This window comes from Mustelus asterias, chromosome 6, assembly GCF_964213995.1.
Source record: "Mustelus asterias chromosome 6, sMusAst1.hap1.1, whole genome shotgun sequence".
Lineage (NCBI taxonomy): Eukaryota > Metazoa > Chordata > Chondrichthyes > Carcharhiniformes > Triakidae > Mustelus > Mustelus asterias.
Window position 1 is genome coordinate 85574208 of NC_135806.1, and position 25065 is coordinate 85599272.

Sequence of the window (25065 nt, forward strand, 5' to 3'; positions counted from 1 at the left end):
GCATAACCAATTGGCCGATCCCATTACACTAAATTTCTCACTGCGTAACAGCTTTATTTTTATTAGCTGAACATTGGTTAACCAACCGGAATTATTCCATTAAAAGTAGTAAACAGGGGGTTAAAGCCTATGTGGTATTTATTATATAACCAGCTTTCTAAACAGCTCTCTGTGGAATTTATCCCATTTGAGACTGTGTACAGTCTCATTACCGAAAGGTAAAAACCAAGTTGGTGTTTGCTGCAGTGAGACATTATAAATGGTTCATTTGCCTCGGGTACTTACCATCATCATACTCCCATCCACAAAACATCCAACAACTCGCCTTTATCCCTCTGTCCTTGCAAGCTGCCACCACATCCTTGCCTCTTAATTCTATTCACATCTTTACGACAACTCCGTGTTTGAATCTATATAGTTTGTGGAATTAGTATTCCTAATGTTTGGTATTCTACTGCATGGTAAAAAGTTGCCAAGCGATAAGTACAGTATCAAACTTGTGATGGAACACAAACTCACCTTCTTTAGTTCAGAGTTGCGAACTCCGATTCCCAATGATCTTTGAATCTTTTGTACATGTGCAGTGATATCTTCTTAAGTTCTTTAGGCCAAGGACTGGCCCCTCGCAGAAGAAAGAAGAAAAACAGTGAAAAATGCAGGTCAGATGACATGATATAGAGTACTATTATCTAGTAGGGTCTCAGGGAGCAGGACAAGGGAGGATGACAGGTAGAGATCCTAACCCAGGGAAAGGTTCCAAAAGGAAGTCCCAGGCAAGAAATAAAAGACAGAGGGCAGAACTAGATCATGTTAAATCTAAGTTTTTTTTTGAAAGGAACAGAGACATGGGACGGAATTCTACTGTTTCGCCCTGCCCAGCGATGGGCAGAGCGAGCCGGCAAAATCACGTGAGAGTCGCAAAATCAGGATCACGCCTGATTTCTCGGCTCTCGCGATTTTACGGGAACCGGATTTCCGGCGAGGTCAGCCTTGTGCCGGAAATGAGCGAGAGGCTGAATAAATTATTTAAATATATTTTAATGCTGCTTTACATGTGATTAGCGAGCCTGCCGCTGGATCGTCCAGGCTCGCTTGCCTTTATGGCCTCACTGGGAGAGGTTCTCTCTGGGAGGAAAACACCTGCTCCCCATGAATGGAGGACAATCTTGTTGGCCACGCCGGCAGAACCGGAGCCCACTGAGGCTCGGAAGGGCCAAGGGCAAGGGGGCTGCCCCTTGGATTGTGCCAGCCTGGCACCTCAGTAATGCCCACGGGGCACCTTGGAACTGCCCACTTATCACTGCCAGGGGTGAGGTGTAGGAGGCGGGGCCTGAAGGGGCAGCCAGATTGGGGAGGGAGGGGGTGGAGGGCTGCTGCCACTCTGCAGCTCTGATCGATATGGGGAGAGGGGGGACTGCTGCCACTCTCCAGCTCCAATTGGTGGGGTGAGGGAGGGGGGGCCTGCTGGCACTCTGCAGGTGATCGGTGTGGGGGGGTGGTGAGAGGGGGTTGCGGCAGGGACTACACTTTCGGGCGGTGTGGGGCTTACGATTGGCTCTGGGCCCCTGCAATCATGGGGGAGCGGGGCTGTGTTCAGGCTACCTGCAACAGCGGAGGCCTGACAGCTCTCTTGTTTTGTCTGTCAGACCTCTGCTCCCTCTGCCGTTGCTATCGCGCATGTGCAGACACAGGTATGCACAATAGCTCCTTCTGCAGGCTGGTTGGTGAATTAAGCCCCGCCCACTGCCTGTAGCAGCTAGAAACAATCCAGCCAATTTTTTCATGCACTATGTGCACAAGATTTGGCATTAAAACTTGCCCATAAAACGGATCTGCAACTTTCCCATTTTCACGCTAGCTGGACAATTCGAATCATTCTCATAAAATTCCGCCCAGTGGCTCCAAATTAAAGAAAGCTGCAGAAAGCAGATTTTGAACAAAGTGGGCCCTAAAGTTCCAAGGCAGAAGCCGAAGGTTGGTGTCTCCATGCTGCGATCAAAGGTACCTCTTTGGAGTAGTGGTATCATGCTTGGCATGGCTAAAAATCTGAGATTGTGCCAGGAAGGTGAAGCCCGGGTATACTCGGAGATCCAGGGGAAAGGATTCTCAGAAGGCAAGCTTGAAACCCTGCAAGGTGGGTCATTGTTGAAGTCAAGTGAAAATGACACTTGGAGAGAATTCCAAGGTACGATCTTCAAAGGTGAAGATTGACAACCCTCAAGTAAGAAAAAATTCAGTGAAATTGTTTGACTCACAATGAGACAAACTTTTAGGTGGGTTGTTGAGAAAGCCATGGAATTGGGTTTGGTCGCATCTTTCATTTATTCTGTAGTGTGTTCAACCACAGTTTGCCTGTTAATTCATGTGTACTTCATACTTTGTTAGAGTATAAGAAGGAGATTGTAAATTATTTTACCTTTCTGAACTTGTATAGTAAAGTTTACTTTTATTTGTTTCAAACCCATGGAATCTTGTGGTTTTATTCACTCAGTAAATGTCTTGAATCTCAACCTTATCTACTTTAAATAAAACATTATTGGTCCCTAACTGGATCTTTTCCCCCATGACCTGGGAGTCTGGCTAAGGATCTTAAACCTAGAATTAGAAAAAAATTACAACCCTGAATGAAGTTACTAAAATATCCAGCAATTTCACACACATTTATGAAATAGAATACTTTGACATGCTTACAGTGACATGTTTACATCTTAGAAGTACTTTGCTGTGAAATCATAAAAATAGCAGCAAAATACATTTTCTACGACTTCTGTGGCAGACCTTAAACAATGATGTAACTCGTGCATTATATAAGAATTTTCTGTTTTAAGTAGTCCAATGGTCTAAATGTGCTCCATAAGAATATGTATGTTTTTTCAACTTCCACTCCATATTAAAGAGACCTTTTGCAATGCTGAATCCTATTAGCAATGCTGGGATTGAAAAGATTGGAACGCTTGGTATGAAGATCACTAGTGTACGGTGATGCATTTTGATGGGAAGAGCATGGAGAGACAATATAAAATCAGGGTGGTATCCTGGGCTTTATTAAGAAGGCATAGAGTATAAGAGTAAGGAGGTTATATGAACTTGTACAAGACAGTAGCTAGACATCAGCTGGAATAATGTGTACTGTTCTGGGTGCACACCATAGGATGTGAACGTATTAGAGAGGTGCAGAATACGTTCACAAAAATGGATCCAGGGATGAGAAACTTCAGTTATGAGGATAGATTGGAGAGTTTGGGACTGTTCTCCTCAGAGAGGAGAAAGCTAAGATGAGATTTTATAGAGATGCTCAAAAGCATGAGGGGACTGGACAGACTAGATAGGGAAAAACTTGCTGCTCATAAAAGGATTAAGAACGAGAGGGCACAGATTTAAAGTGATTTGCAAAAGAAATGTGACGTGAGAAAAAGTTTTTTTTCACACGAATGATTTGGATCTGGAAAGCACTGCCTGGATGTGTGGTGGAGGCAGGTTCAATCAAGGCATTCAAGAGTGCATTGGATAATTGCATGAATAAAAACGATGTGCAGGGGTAAGGGGAAAAGATGAGAATGGCACCAAGCCGTGATGCTCGTTTGGAGTGGTGCAGATACAATAGACCAAATGGCCTCTTCCTGTGATTCATTATCCTGTCAAGAATCCATCTGGAGTGTGTTATATGGTTGTGTATAGGAGTGAATTATGGACAAATCTGGCCTGCTGAACCATCATATTACCATTTACAATGCTTCTTGTAAAACAAAATGCACAAGCCATTGACCAAACTTATTTGGGCTTTTTTGCAAAATCAAAGATGCCAGACAAAGTTATGAACTATAAGTTGTTTATTAACTTCATGGTCAATGTTTACAGCACTTACATTTATACATTGAACATCCAGCTATTTAGTAATCGGGGTTTAAATGGTAGACTGAATGAATGATGGTGGTTAAAGGCAGATCAGTGATGTTTCGATCAATCAATATTAATAGGCTTGCTAATAATAAATTTACAGCAAAGAGCGATGTCTAAGATTGATATTGTTAGTGACATTAATTTATGATTAGACTATTTAAAGAGCTATTGATGCCCTGTTTTGTAGGTGAAAGTCCAGGATTGGTGCTAGAGTGGCCTGCCACCACTTCCTGGGGTGCAATGGACTGCCGGCCTCTTACTGTGTGGCTTGTTTAGCATTTCAACAGAAGACAGGTGTGTGCTTGTGCAGCCTTGCACGTGCTGGAAGATTTTGAATCCATAGTATATTGATGTTAGAAAGCCAATGGCTGATGTGATGCCAAGATTCCCAACTAGGAGGACATTCTAGCCACAAATTTGTGTATTACTCACCAAAGATCAGGTATTGAACTGAAAGATGGGCTCTGATTGACTGTGTTAATCAAAGGGCCATTCCGCAAGTTATGGTCGAGTGCCTCTTGAGCTGCAACATGACCAGGGAACAGATTGGAAGATAGAGAAAGGGAGCTCTGCAAGGAGGCAGGGAAGAGAAGATGGGGATATCTGGGTCCCATACAAGTTGATGAGCTGTGTGAAAGCAAATTGCGAGGATTCCATTTCCACTTCAACACCTCCCCAACTTGGACCAGCATTAACCAGCAAAATCTCGTGGAATCTTATGTTTAAAACCTATGGAATTCTGTGGCTTTATTCTATCAGCAAGTGTCTTGAGTTTCAAACTTAGTCTACTTTAACAAAATGTTATTGGTCCCTAGCTGGACCTTAGCAACAACTTGGGGATCCAAGTCAATGATCATGACAATGTCCAGTAAGATAGTCAGCACTTGTTAATTTTATTGCTTGTGTGTCTGTACAAAAATTAATGCTCATTCAAATTTAATTTGATTTCCCAATTAACTGCAACTATGTTCAGAGAATTTTTGCTGCTTCACCATTCGCGTTTGAAAATACTTAAACATGGTGACATTCTTCCCAGTTTACAACTAGATAGCACCCTGAATTAGGCTGTTACCATATGCAAGTTTCAGATGATTGCAGAGGTTAATGGCAAAATATTCATATGGCAATTTAAAATGTGCATTTGCTGTATGAGGGGAAGAAATGCACCTTGATTGGTGCTGCATGGATTACTAAAGAATTATGTTTCAGAACTAGCTGCGCACTAGTCAAGCTGTTCCTGTACAGCTATTGCACTGGCCTCTACTTGACAGTGGAAAATTACTGATATGTGCTGTCTCCAAAAAAAGGGACAAATCCAAACTAGTTAATTACTGCCCCATCAGCGTCCTCTGAATCATCAACAAAGTGATTGAAGGTGTTGTTGACAGTTTTATAACTCAATGCCTGCTCACTGATGCCCAATTTGGGTTTTGGCATATGCATCTCTGCCCCTGTCTCTCCGGAGCATTTTTCCAAGCATGGTCAAAAACGCTGAACTCAAAAGGAGAGGTGAAAGTGACTGTGCTTGACATCAGTACAGCACTTGATCGAGTGTGGCAAAATTGTTGATGGCAATCAGGGAGATAGTTGTGCTTGTTGGAGATCAATCATTTCAGTGCCAGGACTGCAGGAGTTCCTCAGGGTAGTGTAAATGACCGTCCCTCAATCATAAGGTCAAGAATGGGGGGATGGGTACTGATGATTGCATAATGTTCAATACTATTCACGACGACTCAGATTTTTTAAAATACTTTTCCAATTCAATCAAATCAAATCCAATTCAGAGTCTCAACAAGTTGAGACATTTCCGATCCAGGCTGACAAGACAGGGCAAGCGACCAAACCACCTGTCCTGGGCCCGATCTACATGAGCCAAGCTGATTGGAGAAGGGGGAGGTTCCTCCTCCAAGACTTGGGCTCATTTGCATCTTAGCCAAAAGGCCGAGATGCTGCTTTTAAAAATTGCTTCATATGAAACATATGAAGCTTCAATGTAACCTAATGACCTCAACCAAGTGCAGGCGATCCATACTACACTTGATCTTAGCCAAAAGGCCGAGAAGCGACGACGACTCAGATTTTTTTAAAATACTTTTCCAATTCAATCAAATCAAATCCAATTCAGAGTCTCAACAAGTTGAGACATTTCAGATCCAGGCTGACAAGACAGGACGGGAGACCAAAACCACCCGGTCCTGGGCCTGATCTACATGAGTCAAGCTGATTGGAGAAGGGGGAAGGATCCTACTCCAAGACTTGAGCCCATTTGCATCTTAGCCAAAAGGCCGAGATGCCGCTTTTAAAAATTGCTTCATATGAAACATATGAAGCCTCAGCGTAACCTAATGACCTCAACCAAGTGCAGGCGATCCATACTACACTTGATCTTAGCCAAAAGGCCGAGAACCGACGACGACTCAGATACTGAAACAATCAGTATCCATATGCAGCTAGACCTGGACGACGTTCAGCGTTAGGCAGATAAATGGCAATGACATTCACTTCACACACATGCTAACTTTGTGATTCATATCCCAGGACACCCTGATCCCTGTGTCCTGTATTCTGAAGTCTCGCTCTATCTCAATAATATTCGGCTTTTCCATTCTTCCCACCAAAGTGAACAACCTTACATTTTCCTACTCTGCTAAATTTCTGCCTATTGACTTAACCAATCTACATCACTTTACATAAAAGCAAATTACTGCAGTTGCTGGAATCTGAAACCAAAAGAGAAAATGCTGGAAAATCTCAGCAGTCTGGCAGCATCTGCAAGGAGAGAAAAGAGCTGACGTTTCAAGTTCAGATGACCCAGATGACAAAGGGTCATCTGGATTCGAAACGTCAGCTCTTTTCTCTCCTTGCAGATGCTGCCAGACCTGCTGAGATTTTCCAGCATTTTCTCTTTTGGTTTTATATCCCTTTACAGATGCTGTGTCCTCCTCAACTTGCTTTCCTACCTGCCTTTGGTATCATTAGTAAGTTTGGCTACAATACATTCGGTCCCTTCATCCAAGTCATTAATATGGATTCTGATTCCTGTGACTCTCAACCAAAAACAGTTTGCCAACCTGAAAATTACCTATTTATCTGTCTCCTGTTTGTGAGCCAATCCTTTTATTTATGTTACATCCCATCACGGTGAGTTTTTTTCAGCAGTAAATGCCTTTTGCAAATCCAAATACTCCACATCTACAGGTTCCACTTTATCCATCCTGCTTGTTACACCCTAAAAGAATTGCTCAAACACAATTTTCCCTTTCATGAAACCACGTTGACTTGCATTTTGATTTTCTAAACATCCTGCTATTACTTCCATAATAATGGATTCCAGCATTTTCCCAATGACAGATGTTAAGCTAACTAGCCAATGTATTAACCATCTTTGTAGTCACTTCTTTTAAGGCCCAAGGGATGTGTCAGCCTTTAGACCTATTGGTTTTCGGAACAAATTTTCTAGTGATAGTGATTGTTTGAAGTTACTCCCTCCCTGTTGCCCCTTTGGTTTTTTAAAATATTCTTGGGTTCTCTTATGTCTCCTATCATGAAGACAGATACAATATACTTGTTTAAAGTCTCAGCTATTTCATTTCCCATTAATTTGTCATCCTCCAAGAGACTAATGTTTACTTTAGCCACTCTATACCTCTTTATATACCTTTAGAAGTTACACGGTTTTATTTTTCTTACTAATTAACTCTCATAGTCTAATTCCTCTCACTTTTTAAAAAGTAATCCTTCACTGGTTTCTAAAATTTCCCCAATCCACTAACCAACCAGTGATCTTCACAGAATTGTACACCTTTTCTTTCAATTCAATACTATCCTTGGTGTCGCCAGTTGACTATGGAATGTATTTGTTGAATGTTATTAAATACCTCTTTAAATGTCTACAGCTGCTTCTGTACCAGTTAGAAGCGAATGGATTCGATTTTAGAAAGAGATCAACCCTTAAAAACTTATACCATAGTTTTTGCTCCCAAGTTGGGTGGAGTTGGAGTTGTTACTCTGGACAGAGACTGGAAGTGCTGAGTGCCGAGGTAGGCCTGCCTCAGTTATCTGGAACTTTGTTCGTTATTTTCTTAAACTTGAAGTCATCTAATCCTCACACCGCCACCCACTCTCCATGCTAATTTATGCCAACTCATGTCAACCCATGTGCATTACCCATTCCCAAGGCCCCTTATAGGCCTTATGTCAACTTAGTGCCAACTCATGCCCCAACCCACAATTCTCTGCCTTTACATCCTCCACACCAACTCACCCAATGTCCACCATGTTCAGAGCCATGCTGAGATGAATAAAGTTCCAGATTCCTATACAGATTTCATATATTAAAAACTCCCATTAATGAAAGCCTATGCAATTCATGTAAATCCCCTCAAATACTTAATTCCTTATAAAACAACTGTTTTTATTCATTACCCCATGTCAAACACAGCTAATTCTTTACTAACCTATTTGAGCTATCGATCAAAATGTTAACTTACAATCCTCCCTGTGACTTTAGGTTGTGAAAAGCAGTCAAATGTTAATAATGCTATAATGATAGCACTTAGCATTATGTTAACAACTTCTGAAGCTGTCAGAAACTCTGTCCTTCAAAAGCATGAAGATTTGTAACTGTTAGATAAGCCCTTTATGACAGCAGTAAAACCTGCTGAAATTGAGTTTTGCATGGGTAGAAATCGCTCCTACCCCACCCCCCCCCCCCCCAACCACACAGCGAAAAAGGGATGTCAGAAATAAGGGTGGGATTTCTGGATCCGGTTTCAATTTGGATATGGCATGGAGTCACCAAGACTCTGGGAAAATCCAGGCCTTCGAATTTCTTGAGCAAATTCCTGAGTTCAGTGCTTTGTTGATGCTGTACTCTGTTGAGCTAGCCTCCATGCTACTTAACTTAATTTGGGCAACAAATGAGCAGGCAATGCATGTATTATTTACTAAGAGTCAACATTATATCAGGCTGAATAGCCACCATCTGTGATGTAATGACTCTGTAATGAGACATGCGAAAAGATACAGGATCGGCTCTACTATAACCTTACTTAAAGGGCCAGGTATCCCGGTGCAGATAAAATTGAATTATTGGAATTTTTCCTGTTGCAATCTCTGAAAATACTTGAATATTTTTGGAGGTGTTGTGGTCAATTCCTACAACTGCCATACAGTGTAACCTCATCATCATGATGATAGGGAAACAGATGGCCTGTATACACGCAGCCTGCAAAAGGTATTGGGGTAGCAGTGACTGTGCCTCTGGGTCTACAACACCACAGGGAAATGGAGCACATGTATTGGTGAGGGCAAGTTCTAAGATTTCCCCTCAGCTAAGTTATGGCAGTATTCCTCTGTGCTCCTTGACACCGTCAGGAGGCTGTCTGACAGACTAGCCAATGCACTGAGCATTTGGTGTGCATTCCAATTCAGCATTCTCCTGCATGCCATCTTAACAAGGTCCTCATCTGTGTCCTATGCAACAACCCATTGGTCAGCTGGCAAACAATCCATTTATTACCCTTGGCCTGTGTAGCAGCACATTCATACCAAGGGACTCAGCAGGATCTAATCCCAATTCTATACCAAACTCCAAAGTAAGTGTCATGATGTGAAGATGCTAGTGTTGGACGGGGGTGGACAAGATGAGAGGTCACACGACACCAGGTCATAGTCCAACAGGTTTATTTAAAATTACAAGCTTTTGGAGTGCTGCTCCTTCGTCAGGTGGTGAATGCAGTACTAGTAGCTGAGCTTGTGGCTTTGTCAGATTAAGTGATGGGGCTCTTCCATCAATGCTGTTGCTCTTTATCCTTCTGGAATCCGTGGCTGGAAAGATAGCGTTCTTGGGTATCTGAAAAAAGGGACTCGGAATAGGAAGGTTGGGATGATGGAAGTGGAGTGGGGAAAGAAGCAGGACCATGATCTCACCATCAGTAGTTTGCTCATCATGCAGTATAACAGAATTTGGATGAGTTGAGAAGGGGCTTAAAACAGGAACACACCAAAACACACTTAAAACAAGGAACACATCAAAATCTCAGTGAGCCAGTTGCTGCCAGCCCCATGTTGCTGAGAGCCATCTTCTTTGTGGAACTCAGGAAACACAGACATCCTTGTTTGCAAGTTCTTCTCTGTTCCCTTCTTGTAAGGAGATTGTATGTTCCCTTGTCCTGGTCGAAAATGCTGCCAGTTATGCTGCACTGTGTTTGGGTAATGTGCCTACTTTGGCTGATGTGCAGGTTAAGTGGATTTGTTATGCTAAATGTTACGGGGTTATGGGGATGGGTGGAGGAGAGGAGAGAAGAAGAGGAGAGGACCTGGGTGGAATGCTCTTTTGGAGAGTCGGTGCAGACTTGATGGGCCGAATGTCTCCTCCTCCTGTACTGTAGGGATTCTATAGTTCTATAAACATCAAGAAGAAAGCAATAATAGTTGTGTATGAGGCTTGGAGCAATGGTGGGTGTGTGAGGGTAATGGCTGTGGATACAGTGAGATTTGCAAACTCTGCATCCAAAAATCAAAGCAACCTGATTTCTAACCCTTACTGTTATACAATGCTCAGCTGTCATGACAATTTTTAAATTGGTAATAATTTGAATTTTCCAACTTCTTCAAAAGAATAAAAAGATCCACCATAAAACTTTGAAAATTATGATTCTATTAAGCCAGCAAGTTGCTGATCCCATTTAGTTCTGTAATTTGGAAGAAAATGGACTACTTAGCAACAGGCAGCATAGTTTTGTATGGGGAAGATCATGTCTCATCAACCTGATTGAGTTTTTTGAAGAGGTGGCAAAGATAAATAATGACGGAAGGGGCGTGGATATAGTTTATATGGACTTTAGTAAAGCATTAGTCCCACATGGCAGACTGATACAAAAACTAAAATCACATGGGATTCAGGATGGGCTGGCTAGATGGATACAGAACTGGCTTGATCATAGAAGACAGAGTAATGGTGGAAGGGTGTTTTTCAGAATGGAGATCTGTAGCTAGTGGTGTTCCGCAGGGATCAGTGCTGGGACCTCAGTTTTATATATATATATATATATATATAAATGATCTGGAGGAAAATGTGGGTGGTCTGATTAGTAAGTTTGTGGATGACACTAAGACTGGTGGAGTTGCTGATAGTGCCAGGATTGTCAGAGGGTACAACAGGATATAGATAGATTGGAGACTTGGGCACAGAAATGGCAGATGGAGTTTAATCTGGACAAATGCGAGGTGATGCATTTTGGAGGATCAAATTTAGGTGCAAATTATACAGTAAATGGTAGAACCTTTAAGAACATTAACATGCAGAGGGACCTGGGCATGCAACTCCACAGTTCCTTAGAAATTGCAACACAGGTGACCAAGGTGATTAAGAGGGCATAGAACAAAGAACAATACAGCACAGGAACAGGCCCTTCGGCCCTCCAAGCCCGCGCCGCTCCCCGGTCCAGGATTGAATCCTGAATCCAGGATCCCCGCCCAATTTTCCAGCCTATCTACATACCAATATCCTATCCACCGAGCTGTCCCTCACAGCTACGATGCTTTGTTCATTACAACCTATTAACTCTCCCCCACCCCCCCATTCCAGACCATGTGATCTCCAGGGAGAGGCGAAAACCCAGAGTGAAAAACCCCAGGGCCAATATGGGGAAAAAAAATCTGGGAAATTCCTCTCCGACCCCCTGAGGCGATCGAAACGAGTCCAGGAGATCACAATGGCCCTGATCGGAAAATGCTTCCCAACCCTAGTCATTTCCACTTCCACGAACACCATATGAATTCCCTGCCCCCGAGACAGGTTCCCAACTATCCGCAGTCTCGCTCTGTACTGGCACCAGCAAGATGATCATAGAATGAAACCTTGAAACGAGAAACAAGGAACAATTAGCCCGCGCCGCTCCCTGGTCCAAACTAGACCACTCTTTTGTATCCCTCCATTCCCACTCCGTTCATATAGCTGTCTAGATAAGTCTTAAACGTTCCCAGTGTGTCCGCCTCCACCACCTTGCCCGGCAACACATTCCAGGCCCCCACGACCCTCTGTGTGAAATATGTCCTTCTGATATCTGTGTTAAACCTCCCCCCCTTCACCTTGAACCTATGACCCCTCGTGAACGTCACCACCAACCCGGGGAAAAGCTTCCCACCGTTCACCCTATCTATGCCTTTCATAATTTTATACACCTCTATTAAGTCTCCCCTCATCCTCCGTCTTTCCAAGGAGAACAACCCCAGTTTCCCCAATCTCTCCTCATAACCAAGCCCCTCCATACCAGGCAACATCCTGGTAAACCTCCTCTGTACTCTCTCCAAAGCCTCCACGTCCTTCTGGTAGTGTGGCGACCAGAACTGGACGCAGTATTCCAAATGCGGCCGAACCAACGTTCTATACATCTGCAACATCAGACCCCAACTCTTATACTCTATGCCCCGTCCTATAAAGGCAAGCATGCCATATGCCTTCTTCACCACCTTCTCCACCTGTGACGTCACCTTCAAAGATCTGTGGACTTGCACACCCAGGTCCCTCTGCGTCTCTACACCCTTTATGGTTCTTCCATTTATCGTGTAGCTCCTCCCTACATTATTCCCACCAAAATGCATCACTTCGCATTTATCAGGATTGAACTCCATCTGCCATTTCCTTGCCCAAATTTCCAGCCTATCTATATCCTTCTGTAGCCTCTGACAATGTTCCTCACTATCTGCAAGTCCTGCCAGTTTTGTGTCGTCCGCAAACTTACTGATCACCCCAGTTACTCCTTCTTCCAGATCATTTATATAAATCACAAACAGCAGAGGTCCCAATACAGAGCCCTGCAGTACACCACTAGTCACAGGCCTCCAGCCGAAAAAAGACCCTTCCACTACCACCCTCTGTCTTCTATGACCAAGCCAGTTCTCCACCCATCTAGCCACCTCCCCCTTTATCCCATGGGATCCAACCTTTTTCACTAGCCTACCATGAGGGACTTTGTCAAACGCTTTACTAAAGTCCATATAGACAACATCCACGGCCCTTCCTTCGTCAACCATTTTGGTCACTTCTTCAAAAAACACCACCAGGTTAGTGAGGCATGATCTCCCTCTCACAAAACCATGTTGACTATCGTTAATGAGTTTATTCCTTTCTAAATGCGCATACATCCTATCTCTAAGAATCTTCTCCAACAACTTCCCCACCACGGACGTCAAGCTCACCGGCCTATAATTACCCGGGTTATCCTTCCTACCCTTAAATAACGGGACCACATTGGCTATCCTCCAATCCTCTGGGACCTCACCTGTGTCCAGTGACGAGACAAAGATTTGCGTCAGAGGCCCAACGATTTCACCTCTCGTCTCCCTGAGCAGCCTTGGATAGATTCCATCAGGCCCTGGGGATTTGTCAGTCTTTATATTCTCTAACAAACCTAACACTTCCTCCAGAGGGTACAACAGGATATAGATAGATCATATGGCATGCTTGCCTTCATCGGCCAGGGCATTGAGTACAAGAGTTAGGAAATCACGTTGCAGCTATATAAAACCTTGGTTAGGCCTCATTTGGAGTATTGCGTGTAGTTCTGGTCACCCCCACAAGGATGTGGAAGCTTTGAAGAGAGTGCAAAGAAGATTCCCCAGGATGTTGCCTGGTCTCGAGGGTGTTGACTATAAGAGATTGAATGAACTAGGTTTGTTTTCACTGGAAAGACGGTTGAGGGAAGACCTGATGGAGGTCTACAAAATTATGAGAGGCATATATAGGGTGGATAGTCAGAGGCTTTTTCCTAGGGTGGAAGTGTCAATTACAAGGGGGCACAGGTTCAAGGTGTGAGGGGGAAAGTTTAAGGGAGATCTGTGGGGGAAGTTTTTCACGCAGAGTGGTGGGTGCCTGGAACACGCTGCGAGAGGATGTGGTGGAAGCAGGCACATCAGCAACATTTAACATGAATAGGGAGAGAATAGAGGGATAGGGACCGAGTAAGGACAGAATTTAAAAAAAAAATTAGTTAAGGCATCATGATCAGCACAGGCTTGGAGGGCCAAAAGGCCTGTTCCTGTGCTATACTTTCTTTTGTTCTCTTTGTTTATTGTATTTGCATGCTGATCTACTAAAGGTCATCTTATAACAAAACGTTGACTTAAATTGGGATGCCACAAAGGCTTTGACTTCAATAGAAAGTTTCCCAATCTGTGGTGTAATAAAATAAACACTGGCAAAATGAGTCAGTACATTTAATTGTTAATATAGTACTTGAGTGTAACACTCTGATCACCAGTATGAATACAAATAAATTCAGTGATTGGAATTGGGTAGCAAAAACTGTTTTAACGATATTTATTATTAGTAGTAATCAGTTAGCATGCTAGTAGTTAAAAATGTTCTATAATGGTGCTCTGCATAGCATGCACTGGATAGTTCCATTACAGATACTGAAAAAGACACTCAATATATTCATATTCAGAAGAATGTTTGCAGTATATTTCCAGTTTGAAATCGTCAATATGTTGCACATTAAACTTCATCAACATTAATGATTTCACAAAGGTGAAATAATTCACAAAATCAATACATACAATCTGAAAACACAAAGATTATCAACAATTTCTACTGAGGCAAAAGCCTGCTAAATAAATATGTTTTTAAAAAAATAAATATAAAAATGCATTACACATAAAGCTCGTGTTTGTTGCGTACTTTATAGGAAATGTTCTACACCGGTTATTAGTTTAATTTAGTTTAATCAGTTAAAACTAGAAAATCACTTTGGCAATATTAGCCCTTTTGATAGCTGTAGAACTAAGTCACTCCAAGTTTACTGAATTTCATTGTTACTGTTCCTTTACACCTTTTGTGTTGAACCAGAGAATGATTTAGGGCAATGATGTCTCAACCTTTCCTCTTTAAATGAGAAAAGCTACAGTTTAAAACCATAATGAAAATGTGTCCTTTTAATTCTTATTAGCAATAAAAATAAGTATTGAATTCACCACAAAAGAAACTAGTTTGAAGAACATTGTACTGATTTACTTCAACACAATTATATATGTAAAACATAAAGTAGACAAATTTAGCTGAAAATCTCCAAACTGACAATGAGTTTATGCTGCAATAGAGTGCATATTTTAATTTTTTAAATAACATTTTGCACTATGCACACCTTCAGGCTCCTGTTACTGTTTTAATGAAGCAGTTACATGCAAGAAAACACAGTGGAACTTTCATCGTTACCAGCATGCACATCAATTAACAGCCATTATTGAACCAACACAACAGCTAAGCCATATCATCGGCCTCTCATGCACAGCATACAATTTCAATAACTGGTGCAGGGAAATAGATTCTTTTAGCTAGATTTTCTTTCGCTATAAGTCATAAAGATGACTTATAATGTTGGTTCTGCTATTTTCTTTATATATGATAACATTTCTGTGAAAGACTATGTACTTATCACGATTTCTGTGCATCATTCGAGTCAACAACTTCAGCAGATTTCTCATCTTACGCGGTCTCTGGTGACTTTTCCAGTATATCTGATAAACTGACATTACTGTGGAGTGCAGTAGCATGGAGCTCACTAGGATTATCACCAGCGCTGACAACACTGCTGGCATCATTAATGCTGATATCAGTGGTGCTGGTATGATTAGTGGCATCACCAGCACTAACATTGCTAGTGCTGAATTCATCAGAGATTTGACTCATAGCACCTTCCACTGGTATTTGGAAAGCTTGATTGTTTTCAACTCCCATTGCTTCATTCCGCTGGAAAGATGATTGGCTGGGATCAATACTGCTATTTTCAATGCTGGTATGGCTTGAACTTCCAAGGCGACTGGATGCAACTACAGCTTTTACAACAGCCTGTGGAGCGGAAAACATTAATTCCTTTTGCATTATTGGAAGCTTGAATATGGAACACAAGCTGATATAAAAATTACCTGAATGTTGTCAGTGTTTACACAATGTGAAAATACAGGGAAACGGACAATTTTTTTTCCTGAAAGTAAAATGCTGCAAATTCTGGAAGTCAAAAATTTTTTTTGAAAATCAAAATGCTGGGAATACTCAGAACTAATAAAAGTTCACAACCTGAAACATTAACTGTTTCTCTCTCCACGGGTGCTGGCAGACCTGCTGAATATCTCCAGTATTTTCTGTTTTTATTTGAAAGAGCCAGAATGGGGTGGGGGTGGGAGGAGAAGATCTAGAAACACTCTTGTGAGCAATTGTCAACCCTTTAAGCTCCTTAATGATAAAGGCAAAATACTGCAGATGTGGAATCTGAAACAAGAACAGAAAATGCTGGAAAAACTCAGCAGTCAGGCAGCATCTGTGGAGAGAGAAATATTTTGAGCCTGCATGATTCTTCAGAGTCGAAATGTAAACTTAAAAAATGTTTCGTTCTCCCCGTTTCTTGCTGACCTGTTAAGCTTTTCCAGCATTTTCTGTATTATTTCAGATTTCCAGCATCCACAGTATTTTGCTTTTAAATTTCAGATTTCCAGCATCCACAGTACTTGTGAGGCCAAATAGTGCCAGCTCAAGCTAAGCTCATTGTGCAAGGTCGCAGTCCGCCTCCTTCCATGCCAATGGTCTTTCCAATAGCTGCTTGCTAGGCCACAGTAGCCGCCATCATAGCTTATACCTCCATCACTGACTTCAAGCAGGCAGCTCCCTCCTCCTGGAGGCATTCGACACCTCTGGGCTAATCCCCCGGTCAACAGGCTATTTACATTTAAAAATTGTGTCACAAGCTATCAAGATGAAAGGAGAAGGGGAGAAAGATCTGTCCACCTCTTCCTATCATCAATCCACCTAATCTACACATCTTGGGACATTAAGGGGCTCTAAAATCACCCCTTAACGTCCCAAAATGTGTAGATTAGATAGATTAGCCAAGGTAAATGTGTAGGGTTACAGGGATAGAGCAGGGGAGAGGGCCTAGGTAAAATATTCCATCAGAGAGTCTGTGCAGCCTCGATGGGCCAAATGGCCTCTTCTGCACTGTAGGCATTCTATGACTCTATGAATCAAATGGGCTGAAAACTGACCTCTGTAATGCTGAGAACCTTTAGAGGAGGCCAAGACGGATCATTCATTTCGCACTTCTAGCTGAAGATTTTTACAAATGCTTCAGCCTTAACAACCTTGGCTTAATGCACTCACTCTGCACCAAAATATTACTGGTTTAAGCCCCACTCCAAACGCTTCAGCACATAATTTAGGTTGATACTTGATGCAGTAGTGAGGGAATGCTTCAATGATGGTGGTTTCGGGCTGAATTTTCCCATCCCGCCCGCCACGGGAATTGTAACGGGTGGTACACGGACCATGCAAAGGTCCGTTGACTTCGGGTGGGATTTTCTGGCAGCCAGAAAATCCCACCCCTCATCTTTTGGTTGGGATGTTAAACTGAGGCCCTAAAAGGCTCAATCATCTTCAGATTGTGAAGAAATCTGAGAGATGTTTAAATTCATAAATGACTTTGATAATGTAAATAAACTGTTCACACTGCCAAAAGTGTCGGTAAACCAGAGAACAAAGGTTTAAGATGATTGGCAAAAGAATCGGAGGAAATGTGAAGAAAGTTTCTTTTACACAGCACATTATTATGATCTGCACTGTCTGAGCAGATTAAAAATTAACTTTTAAAAAGCCAATTGGATGAATATTTGAAGGGAAAGAATTGGATGGTTATGAGGGAAGTGCAGATAATTGGATAGTTCTACCAAATACCAGAATAGTTATGATAGTTAGATCATAGAATTTCTACAGTGCAGAAGGAGGCCATTCAGCCTGCACCAACAACAATCACACCCAGGCTACATCCCCATAACCCCTCGTTTTTTTCCCTGTTAATTCCCCTGACACGAAGGATCAATTTACCATGGCCAATCAACCTAACCCCCACATCATTGGATTGTGGGAGGAACCCAGAGCACCCCCACGCAGACATGGGGAGAACGTGCAAACCCCACACAGTCACCCAAGGCTGGAATTGAACCCGGGTCCCTGGTGCTATGAGGCAGCAGTGCTAACCACTGTGCCACGGTGCTGCTAAGCCTTGTTCTGTGCTGTATCATTTATGATTCTATGAAAATTCTTTCATTTGTACCTTCGTTTGTTGGTTTCTGACAGTTGAAATAATCTCATTATAGCCTTGGTCCAAATAACAACAATAGCTGTATGTACATAGAATCCCTAAATGTACAAAGAGACCATTCGGCCCATCAAGTCTGCATCGACTCTCCAAATGAGCATATTGCCCAGGCCCACCCTGCTCTATCCCCATAACCCCGTGCATTGATCATAGCCACTCTACCTCACCTGCACATCCTTGGATTGTGAGAAGAAACTGGAGCACCTGGAGGAAACCCATGCAGACACAGGAAGAATGTACCAACTCCACACAGTCACTCAAGGCTGCAATTGAACCCAGGTCTCTGGCACTGTGGGGCAGCAGTGCTAACCACTGTGCCACCCTTTAACACCTTTAAAATAATAAAATGCCCCAAGGTACTTCACAGGAGCATTATAAAACAAAATATGACACAAGCCACATAAAGAGACAATGGGTCAAATGACCTAAAGCTTGGTCCAAGAGGTAGGTTTTAAGGAGTATCTTAAAGGAGGAAGGCAAGGTAGAGGATTGGAGACATGTATGGAGAGTATTCAAATGCTTAGGGTCTAGGCAACTGAAGGCCCAGCCGCCAATGGTGTTGAACAGCATGGACATAAGGTAAGAGTGACTTCCCTCGACAAGGCAGTATTTGATGCACCAAGGAGCCTTAATAGAATTAAAATTGATGGGAATCAGAGGGAAAATTCTCCAGTTTCTGGAGTGAGAGATCCTATGTATGCTTAGCTCTGTTTGCTTCATTTATGCAAGGATCTCATTTTAAGATATTTCTGCCTATGCAATTATATTTAAATGCTAAGCTCAAAAAGTTAACTAACTTGACCACATTTTAAGACTCAGCAGGCATGCTGGGATTAGCTAGAAAAATTGATTGCATTTTTTGAAAGTAGAATGCAAGCGAAACAGGCTTTCTCATAAACCAAAGTTTTTCATAAACAACATCTGCAAGTTGTTTTTGCAGCTAGAGACAGCATGTGCTGAGCAGTTTCAATAACAGAGATAAGAGGTAACATATATTGTCGTCACAGTTCTGTGTTTAGTTAGTTCAGTCCAGAGTCTGTTTTGACTGCTGCTTTAATCAGTACAATACTGGCTTTTGCCAGTATCTCTATCTCTCTCTCTCCAGTTTCTTCTTGCTTTTAGACCTGTTCAATAAAATAAGTACAACTTCATATCAGTGCTGTCTCCGTCTATTCAGAGGAATGAATGGCGTCACAAACAGGATCCAAACTGAATCCAGGACATCGAACCTATGTCGCGACCCGGAGGCAAGGACTCCTCTTGCTTAAAAGTCCTCGGTCGATTGTCCAAGTCTCGTCCTCCCCTTTAAGCGACCCTTAATGAACTGGCGCACTGGTACCACGGCTCAAGGCCCCATTCAGAGATCTTATTTCCGTGGCATCTCTGATAAGTGACTCTGACCTCAGCTAGAATAGGCCACGGCTTGAGACCCAATAACCTCTTAACGGCCAACACCATGACCGAAGTGAAAAGTCAGGCCAAAGCTCCTTCACAGCATCAATTACTGACCACAGTAAAAGGAGGACAGGCCCCACCTAATGTATCAGAGGATGAAATTCGCAGCAACTAAGAGAGTATATAGAACAGCAATTTGACTTGCCCAAAACCTGTACTGAGATTGAACAAAAGTACGGCACCTCCAAGGGACAGTGGTCCTTGGATGAGATAAAGAGGGTCTGGGGTAAAACTACCTGTATGAAGGATAAGGAGTGCATAAGATGGTCCTTAGCCATCATGGCCAGATCTGACAACGGAATGAAATCATAAAGAATTCCCAACATGACCCCGATCGGACTAATGCAAAGAACCAACTAAAAGTGGTGCACAAACAATTGGAAAATAAAAAGTAGAAGTTAGAAAGGTTACAAGTGGAACTTAAGGGACTTAAGACCGCAAACAAAACTTTTAAGGCTGAGAACTGAAATTTTAAAAAACCCATCTTGTAAAGAACCAACCTGGCCAGGTTACCCTAGCATGCAGCAGATAGGAAAGGAACAGTGAGATGCTCAGGGGCGCAAGGCTGCCTTAGAAGCAGACTCAGGGTCCTCTAGCGACTCTAGCGAGTGCAGCAGCACTGCAGAAGGAACTTTCAACACAAGACTCGCACCGTTAAAGAAAAAAGGGTCAAACCTCTTCAGCAAATTAGTTATTAGTTAGTAAATTAAAGAAAAAAAGGTTCAGAATGAAATATGATGCATTCTGAAGTCATGCTGAACATTTTATGCAGGTGAGAGGCATTCAGATTAGAAGTTACGGCAGATGGCAAAACCATTAGTGAAACCCAGTTCACCTACCATCTAATACATCAGGGGGCAGACCTGGAAAAAACTAATAAATGGTCTAAAGAACTGCCACTCCCTAAGAAAGGGGGCATGAAGACCTGGGATCAATTAAACTATTTCAAAGGTATCTACCAACTCTACCCATGAGACGGAATTCAAATTATAACCATAATGATGCCCAGACGAGCGGCAAGGAGACTACAAAGGGAGGTGGAAACGGCTCTGGGTGAAGACGAACAAAAGCTAGATGCAGGATGGGACATCATCAAACGAGGGCTACAAATATTCGGCCTCTCCAAAATGGACTGGGGAAAAGTAGCAGCCTGTCAACAGAGAGGTACCGAAGAGGTCTGGGAATATATTTATATCTGGTATAAAAGATGATTTTTGATTTGATTTGATTTATTATTGTCACATGTATTAGCTTACAGTGAAAAGTATTGTTTCTTGTGCGCTATACAGACAAAGCATACTGTTGATAGAGAAGGAAACGAGAGAGTGCAGAATGTAGTGTTACAGTCATAGTTAGGACGTAGAGAAAGATCAACTTAATGCAAGGTAGGTCCATTCAAAAGTCTAACGGCAGCAGGGAAGAAGCTATTCTTGAGTCGGTTGGTACGTGACCTCAGACCTTTGTATCTTTTTCCCGATGGAAGAAGGTGGAAGAGAGAATGTCCGGGGTGCGTGGGGCTCTTAATTTTACTGGCTGCTTTGCTGAGGCAGAGGGAAGTGTAGACAGAGTCAATGGATGGGAGGCTGGTTTGTGTGATGGATTGGGCTACATTCACAACCTTTTGTAATTTCTTGCGGTCTTGGGCAGAGCAGGAGCCATACCAAGCTGTGATACAATCACAAAGAATGCTTTCTAAGCAGACACAGGGGGAACATGCAGACTTTACACGGACAGTGACTCAAGCCAGTAATCGAACCCGGGTCCCTGATGCTGTGAGGCAGCAGTGCTAACCATTGTACCACCCTGTTGCCAGGAGTGTGATGGAACACTCTTCCCGGATTGTTACAGCTACAACAACAACATCAAAAGGCACAACACCTTTCAGGACAAAAGAAATCCATTTATCAGCACTGCATTCACTCTAGCTTAAACTCTAGCATTGGAAAGAGATAGGATCAGGCAAGCTAGGAAAGTATTTATCTGGAGTAAGGGGAAATATGAAGCCATCAGGCAGGAGATTAGAGGCGTAAACTGGAAGGAGGCATTCTCAAGGAAAAGCACCGAAGTAAGGTGGCAGATTTTCAAGGAATGTTTGTCTGGAGTTCTGCATGACTACGTTCCGATGAGAAAGGGGGGTTTTGGTAGGTTACGGGAATCGTGGTGCATGAAAGCTGCGCTGAACCTAGTCAAAAAGAAAAGGAAAGCGTACAAAAGGTTCAGAGAGCTAGGCGATGATAGGGATCTAGATGAGTATACGGCTTGTAGGAAGGGACTTCAGAAAGAAATTAGGAGAGCCATAAGGGGTCACGAGAAGGCCTTGGCAGGTAAGATTAAGGAGAACCCTAAGGCGTTCTATAAATATGTGAAGAGTAAAAGGATGAGATGTGAAGGAATAGGACCTATAAAATGTGAAGGTGAGAAAGTCTGTACAGAACCGGAAGAAATAGCAGAGGTGCTTAATGAATATTTTACCTCGGTATTCACGGTGGAAAAAGACCTGGGTGGATGTACTGCGGGCTTGCGGTGGACTGAAAAGATTGAGTATATGTGGACATTAAGAAAGAGGATGTGTTGGAAATTTTGAATAGCATCAAGATAGATAAGTCGCCGGGACCGGATGGGATATACCCCAGGTTACTGTGGGAGGCGAGGGAAGAGATTGCAGAGCCTCTGGCGATGATCTTTGCGTTGTCGATGGAGACGGGAGAGGTTCCGGAGGATTGGAGGATTGCGGATGTGGTTCCTATATTCAAGAAAGGGAATAGGGATAGCCCAGGAAATTACCGACCGGTGAGTCTAACCTTAGTGGTTGGCAAGTTGATGGAGAAGATCCTGAGGGACAGAATTTATGAACATTTAGAGAAGTTTAGTATGCTCAAAAGTAGTCAGCACGGCTTTGTCAAAGGCAAATCGTGCCTTACAAGCCTGGTGGAGTTCTTTGAAAATGTGACTAAACACATTGATGAAGGAAAAGCGGTAGATGTGATTTACATGGACTTCAGCAAGGCGTTCGATAAGGTCCCCCATGCAAGACTTCTTGAGAAAGTGAGAGGACATGGGATCCAAGGGGCTGTTGCCTTGTGGATCCAGAACTGGCTTGCCTGCAGAAGGCAGAGAGTGGTTGTAGATGGGTCTTTTTCTGAATGGAGGTCGGTCACCAGTGGAGTGCCCCAGGGATCTATTCTGGGACCCTTGCTGTTTGTCATTTTCATAAATGACCTGAATGAGGAAGTGGAGGGATGGGTTGGTAAGTTTGCCAACGACACGAAGGTTGGTGGTGTTGTGGATAGATTGGAGGGATGTCAGAAGCTGCAGCATGACATAGATAGGATGCAAGACTGGGCAGAGAAGTGGCAGATGGACTTCAACCCGGATAAATGTGTAGTGGTCCATTTTGGCAGGTCAAATGGGATGAAGGAGTATAATATCAAGGGTAAGACTCTTAGCAGTGTAGAGGATCAGAAGGATCTTGGGGTCCGGGACCATAGGACTCTTAAATCGGCCTCGCAGGTAGAGGAAGTGGTTCAGAAGGCATATGGTGTGCTGGCCTTCATCAATCAAGGGATTGAGTTTAGGAGTCGGGAGATAATGATGCAGCTTTACAAGACCCTCGTCAGACCCCACTTGGAGTACTGTGCTCAGTTCTAGTCGCCTCATTACAGGAGGGATGTGGAAATGATTGAAAGGGTGCAGAGAAGATTTACAAGGATGTTGCCTGGATTGGTTGGCATGCCTTATGAGGATAGGTTGAGGGAGCTCGGTCTTTTCTCCTTGGAGAGACGAAGGATGAGAGGTGACCTGATAGAGGTGTACAAGATGTTGAGAGGTATAGATCGGGTGGATTCTTGGAGGCTTTTTCCCAGGGCTGAAATGGCTGCTACGAGAGGACACAGGTTTAAGGTGCTGGCGAGTAGGTACAGAGGAGATGTCAGGGGTAAGTTTTTCACTCAGAGGGTGGTGGGTGATTGGAATCGGTTGCCATCAGTAGTGGTGGAGGCAAACTCGATAGGGTCTTTTAAGAGACTTCTGGATGAGTACATGGGACTTAATAGGATTGAGGGTTATAGGTAAGCCTATATATAAGCCTCGGTAGGTAGGGACATGACCGGCGCAACTTGTGGGCCGAAGGGCCTGTTTGTGCTGTATTTTTTCTATGTTCTATGTTCTAAACATACAGTCCTTTCACTATCAGCACACTGCATGTACTGTTTAAAGGATGCATGGTAGCCACTTGCCAAGGCTTCTTTGGAATCATTTTCTAAACCAGCAAGATCCACCAGCTAAGGGACAAGTGTAGCAAGTACATGTGAATAGGCAATAAATGTCAGCCTTGCCTATAACATGGAGATCCCAAGAATTAATTGAAAAGTAAACTATGTCATAAGGGCTGCTAGTTTGAAAGTGCCATCTATTTTGATACCTTGCACTGCATGATCTGAGTGCAGAAGGTAACTTAATTCAGGGACTTCCGTGCTGTTTTAGCTCCTGGGGAGTAATGCTGCTAAGAAAGCACCATTGCTGCTTGTGAGTGGCAGCAAGCTAGCCCAAAATGATTTTAATGAATGAGCTCCATTCATAAGACACTATGTGACTTCCAGATCAAAAAGATTGCGAGGTCAGTGGGAAGCAATTGCCCACCCACACTGAACCCAGGACTGCTGAAAACATCAGGTTTTCTTATGGGGTCCAGAGATGCACTCCTGCTCTTTCTGGCTCACCAGGAAACTTGTGGAGAATTTTCTAAACTTATCTTACCTCTTTCATCTTGGTCACTGAAAAGTGACTGTAGAAATAAACCAATTAAATAAACCAAACTTTTAACATCTAAGATTTTCTACGTCTTTTGAAACTTAACCTGCCAAGCATCTATGAATAATAAATAATATTAGTATGGTAAAATTAATGAATTATGTTATTTGAAGTTATCACCCATTACAAGCAAAACAAGATAACAGCATAGTAGCAGTGTATAAACACACAAACATTTCTAAATATTATCTTTTATGGTTTATTGATTCTTACTTTTAGTTTGCGTCGGGCATTGAATTCCTGAAGTTTCTTGTGTGCATTGTCCATATGTATAAAATTTGCAGCTTCTCCTAATACCCAGGGGTGTTGCAGGGCCTGATAGGTAGTTAGACGTTTCTTTGGATCCAAAAGAATCAACTTTTTAACCTGAAAAAATATCATACCAAACAAAGAACTTAATCAATAATCATGCAAGTAGTGCAATTGACAGTTGCAACATCTCTCCAGTACTGCAAACCCAAACTTCATTTCAAGTATTCCAACAAAATAAAAGCTGGAGACAGATATGTTAATGGTGGAGGTAATGGTCAAACATTAAATTAGTGATTCACAGCGTAGGTAACTTAATATTAAAGTGGATCTTCATGTGGTTAATTGTTTTCAGACAATATTCATGAAGAACATGATTCCTTAATTATTTTTCTTTCCATTAGATAGCCTAGTTGAAAGGTCAACCCCATCGTATAGACACCACCAATTTACAACGGGTATTACAGAAGGTGAGGTAAATCAGAAAGCTGTGATTAGGTGT

The 25065-nt window shown here is 42.6% G+C and overlaps 1 protein-coding gene and 1 pseudogene across 1 annotated transcript in view; both read right to left on the minus strand.

Moving 5' to 3' along the window:
• Nucleotides 1-5760: 5760 nt before the first annotated feature.
• On the minus strand, nucleotides 5761-5967 carry LOC144495395 (U2 spliceosomal RNA; annotated as a pseudogene).
• An 8140-nt stretch (nucleotides 5968-14107) lies between these two features.
• The window catches only part of camk4 (calcium/calmodulin-dependent protein kinase IV), a 115722-nt gene continuing 104764 nt past the window's right edge, over nucleotides 14108-25065 (minus strand). Inside the window, exons 10-11 of the mRNA XM_078214670.1 lie at nucleotides 24528-24680; nucleotides 14108-15751 (exon numbers count right to left, since the gene is read on the minus strand). Coding sequence (XP_078070796.1) covers nucleotides 15389-15751; nucleotides 24528-24680 — 516 coding nt within the window. The 3' untranslated portion in view covers nucleotides 14108-15388. The remainder of the gene's footprint in view (nucleotides 15752-24527; nucleotides 24681-25065) is intronic.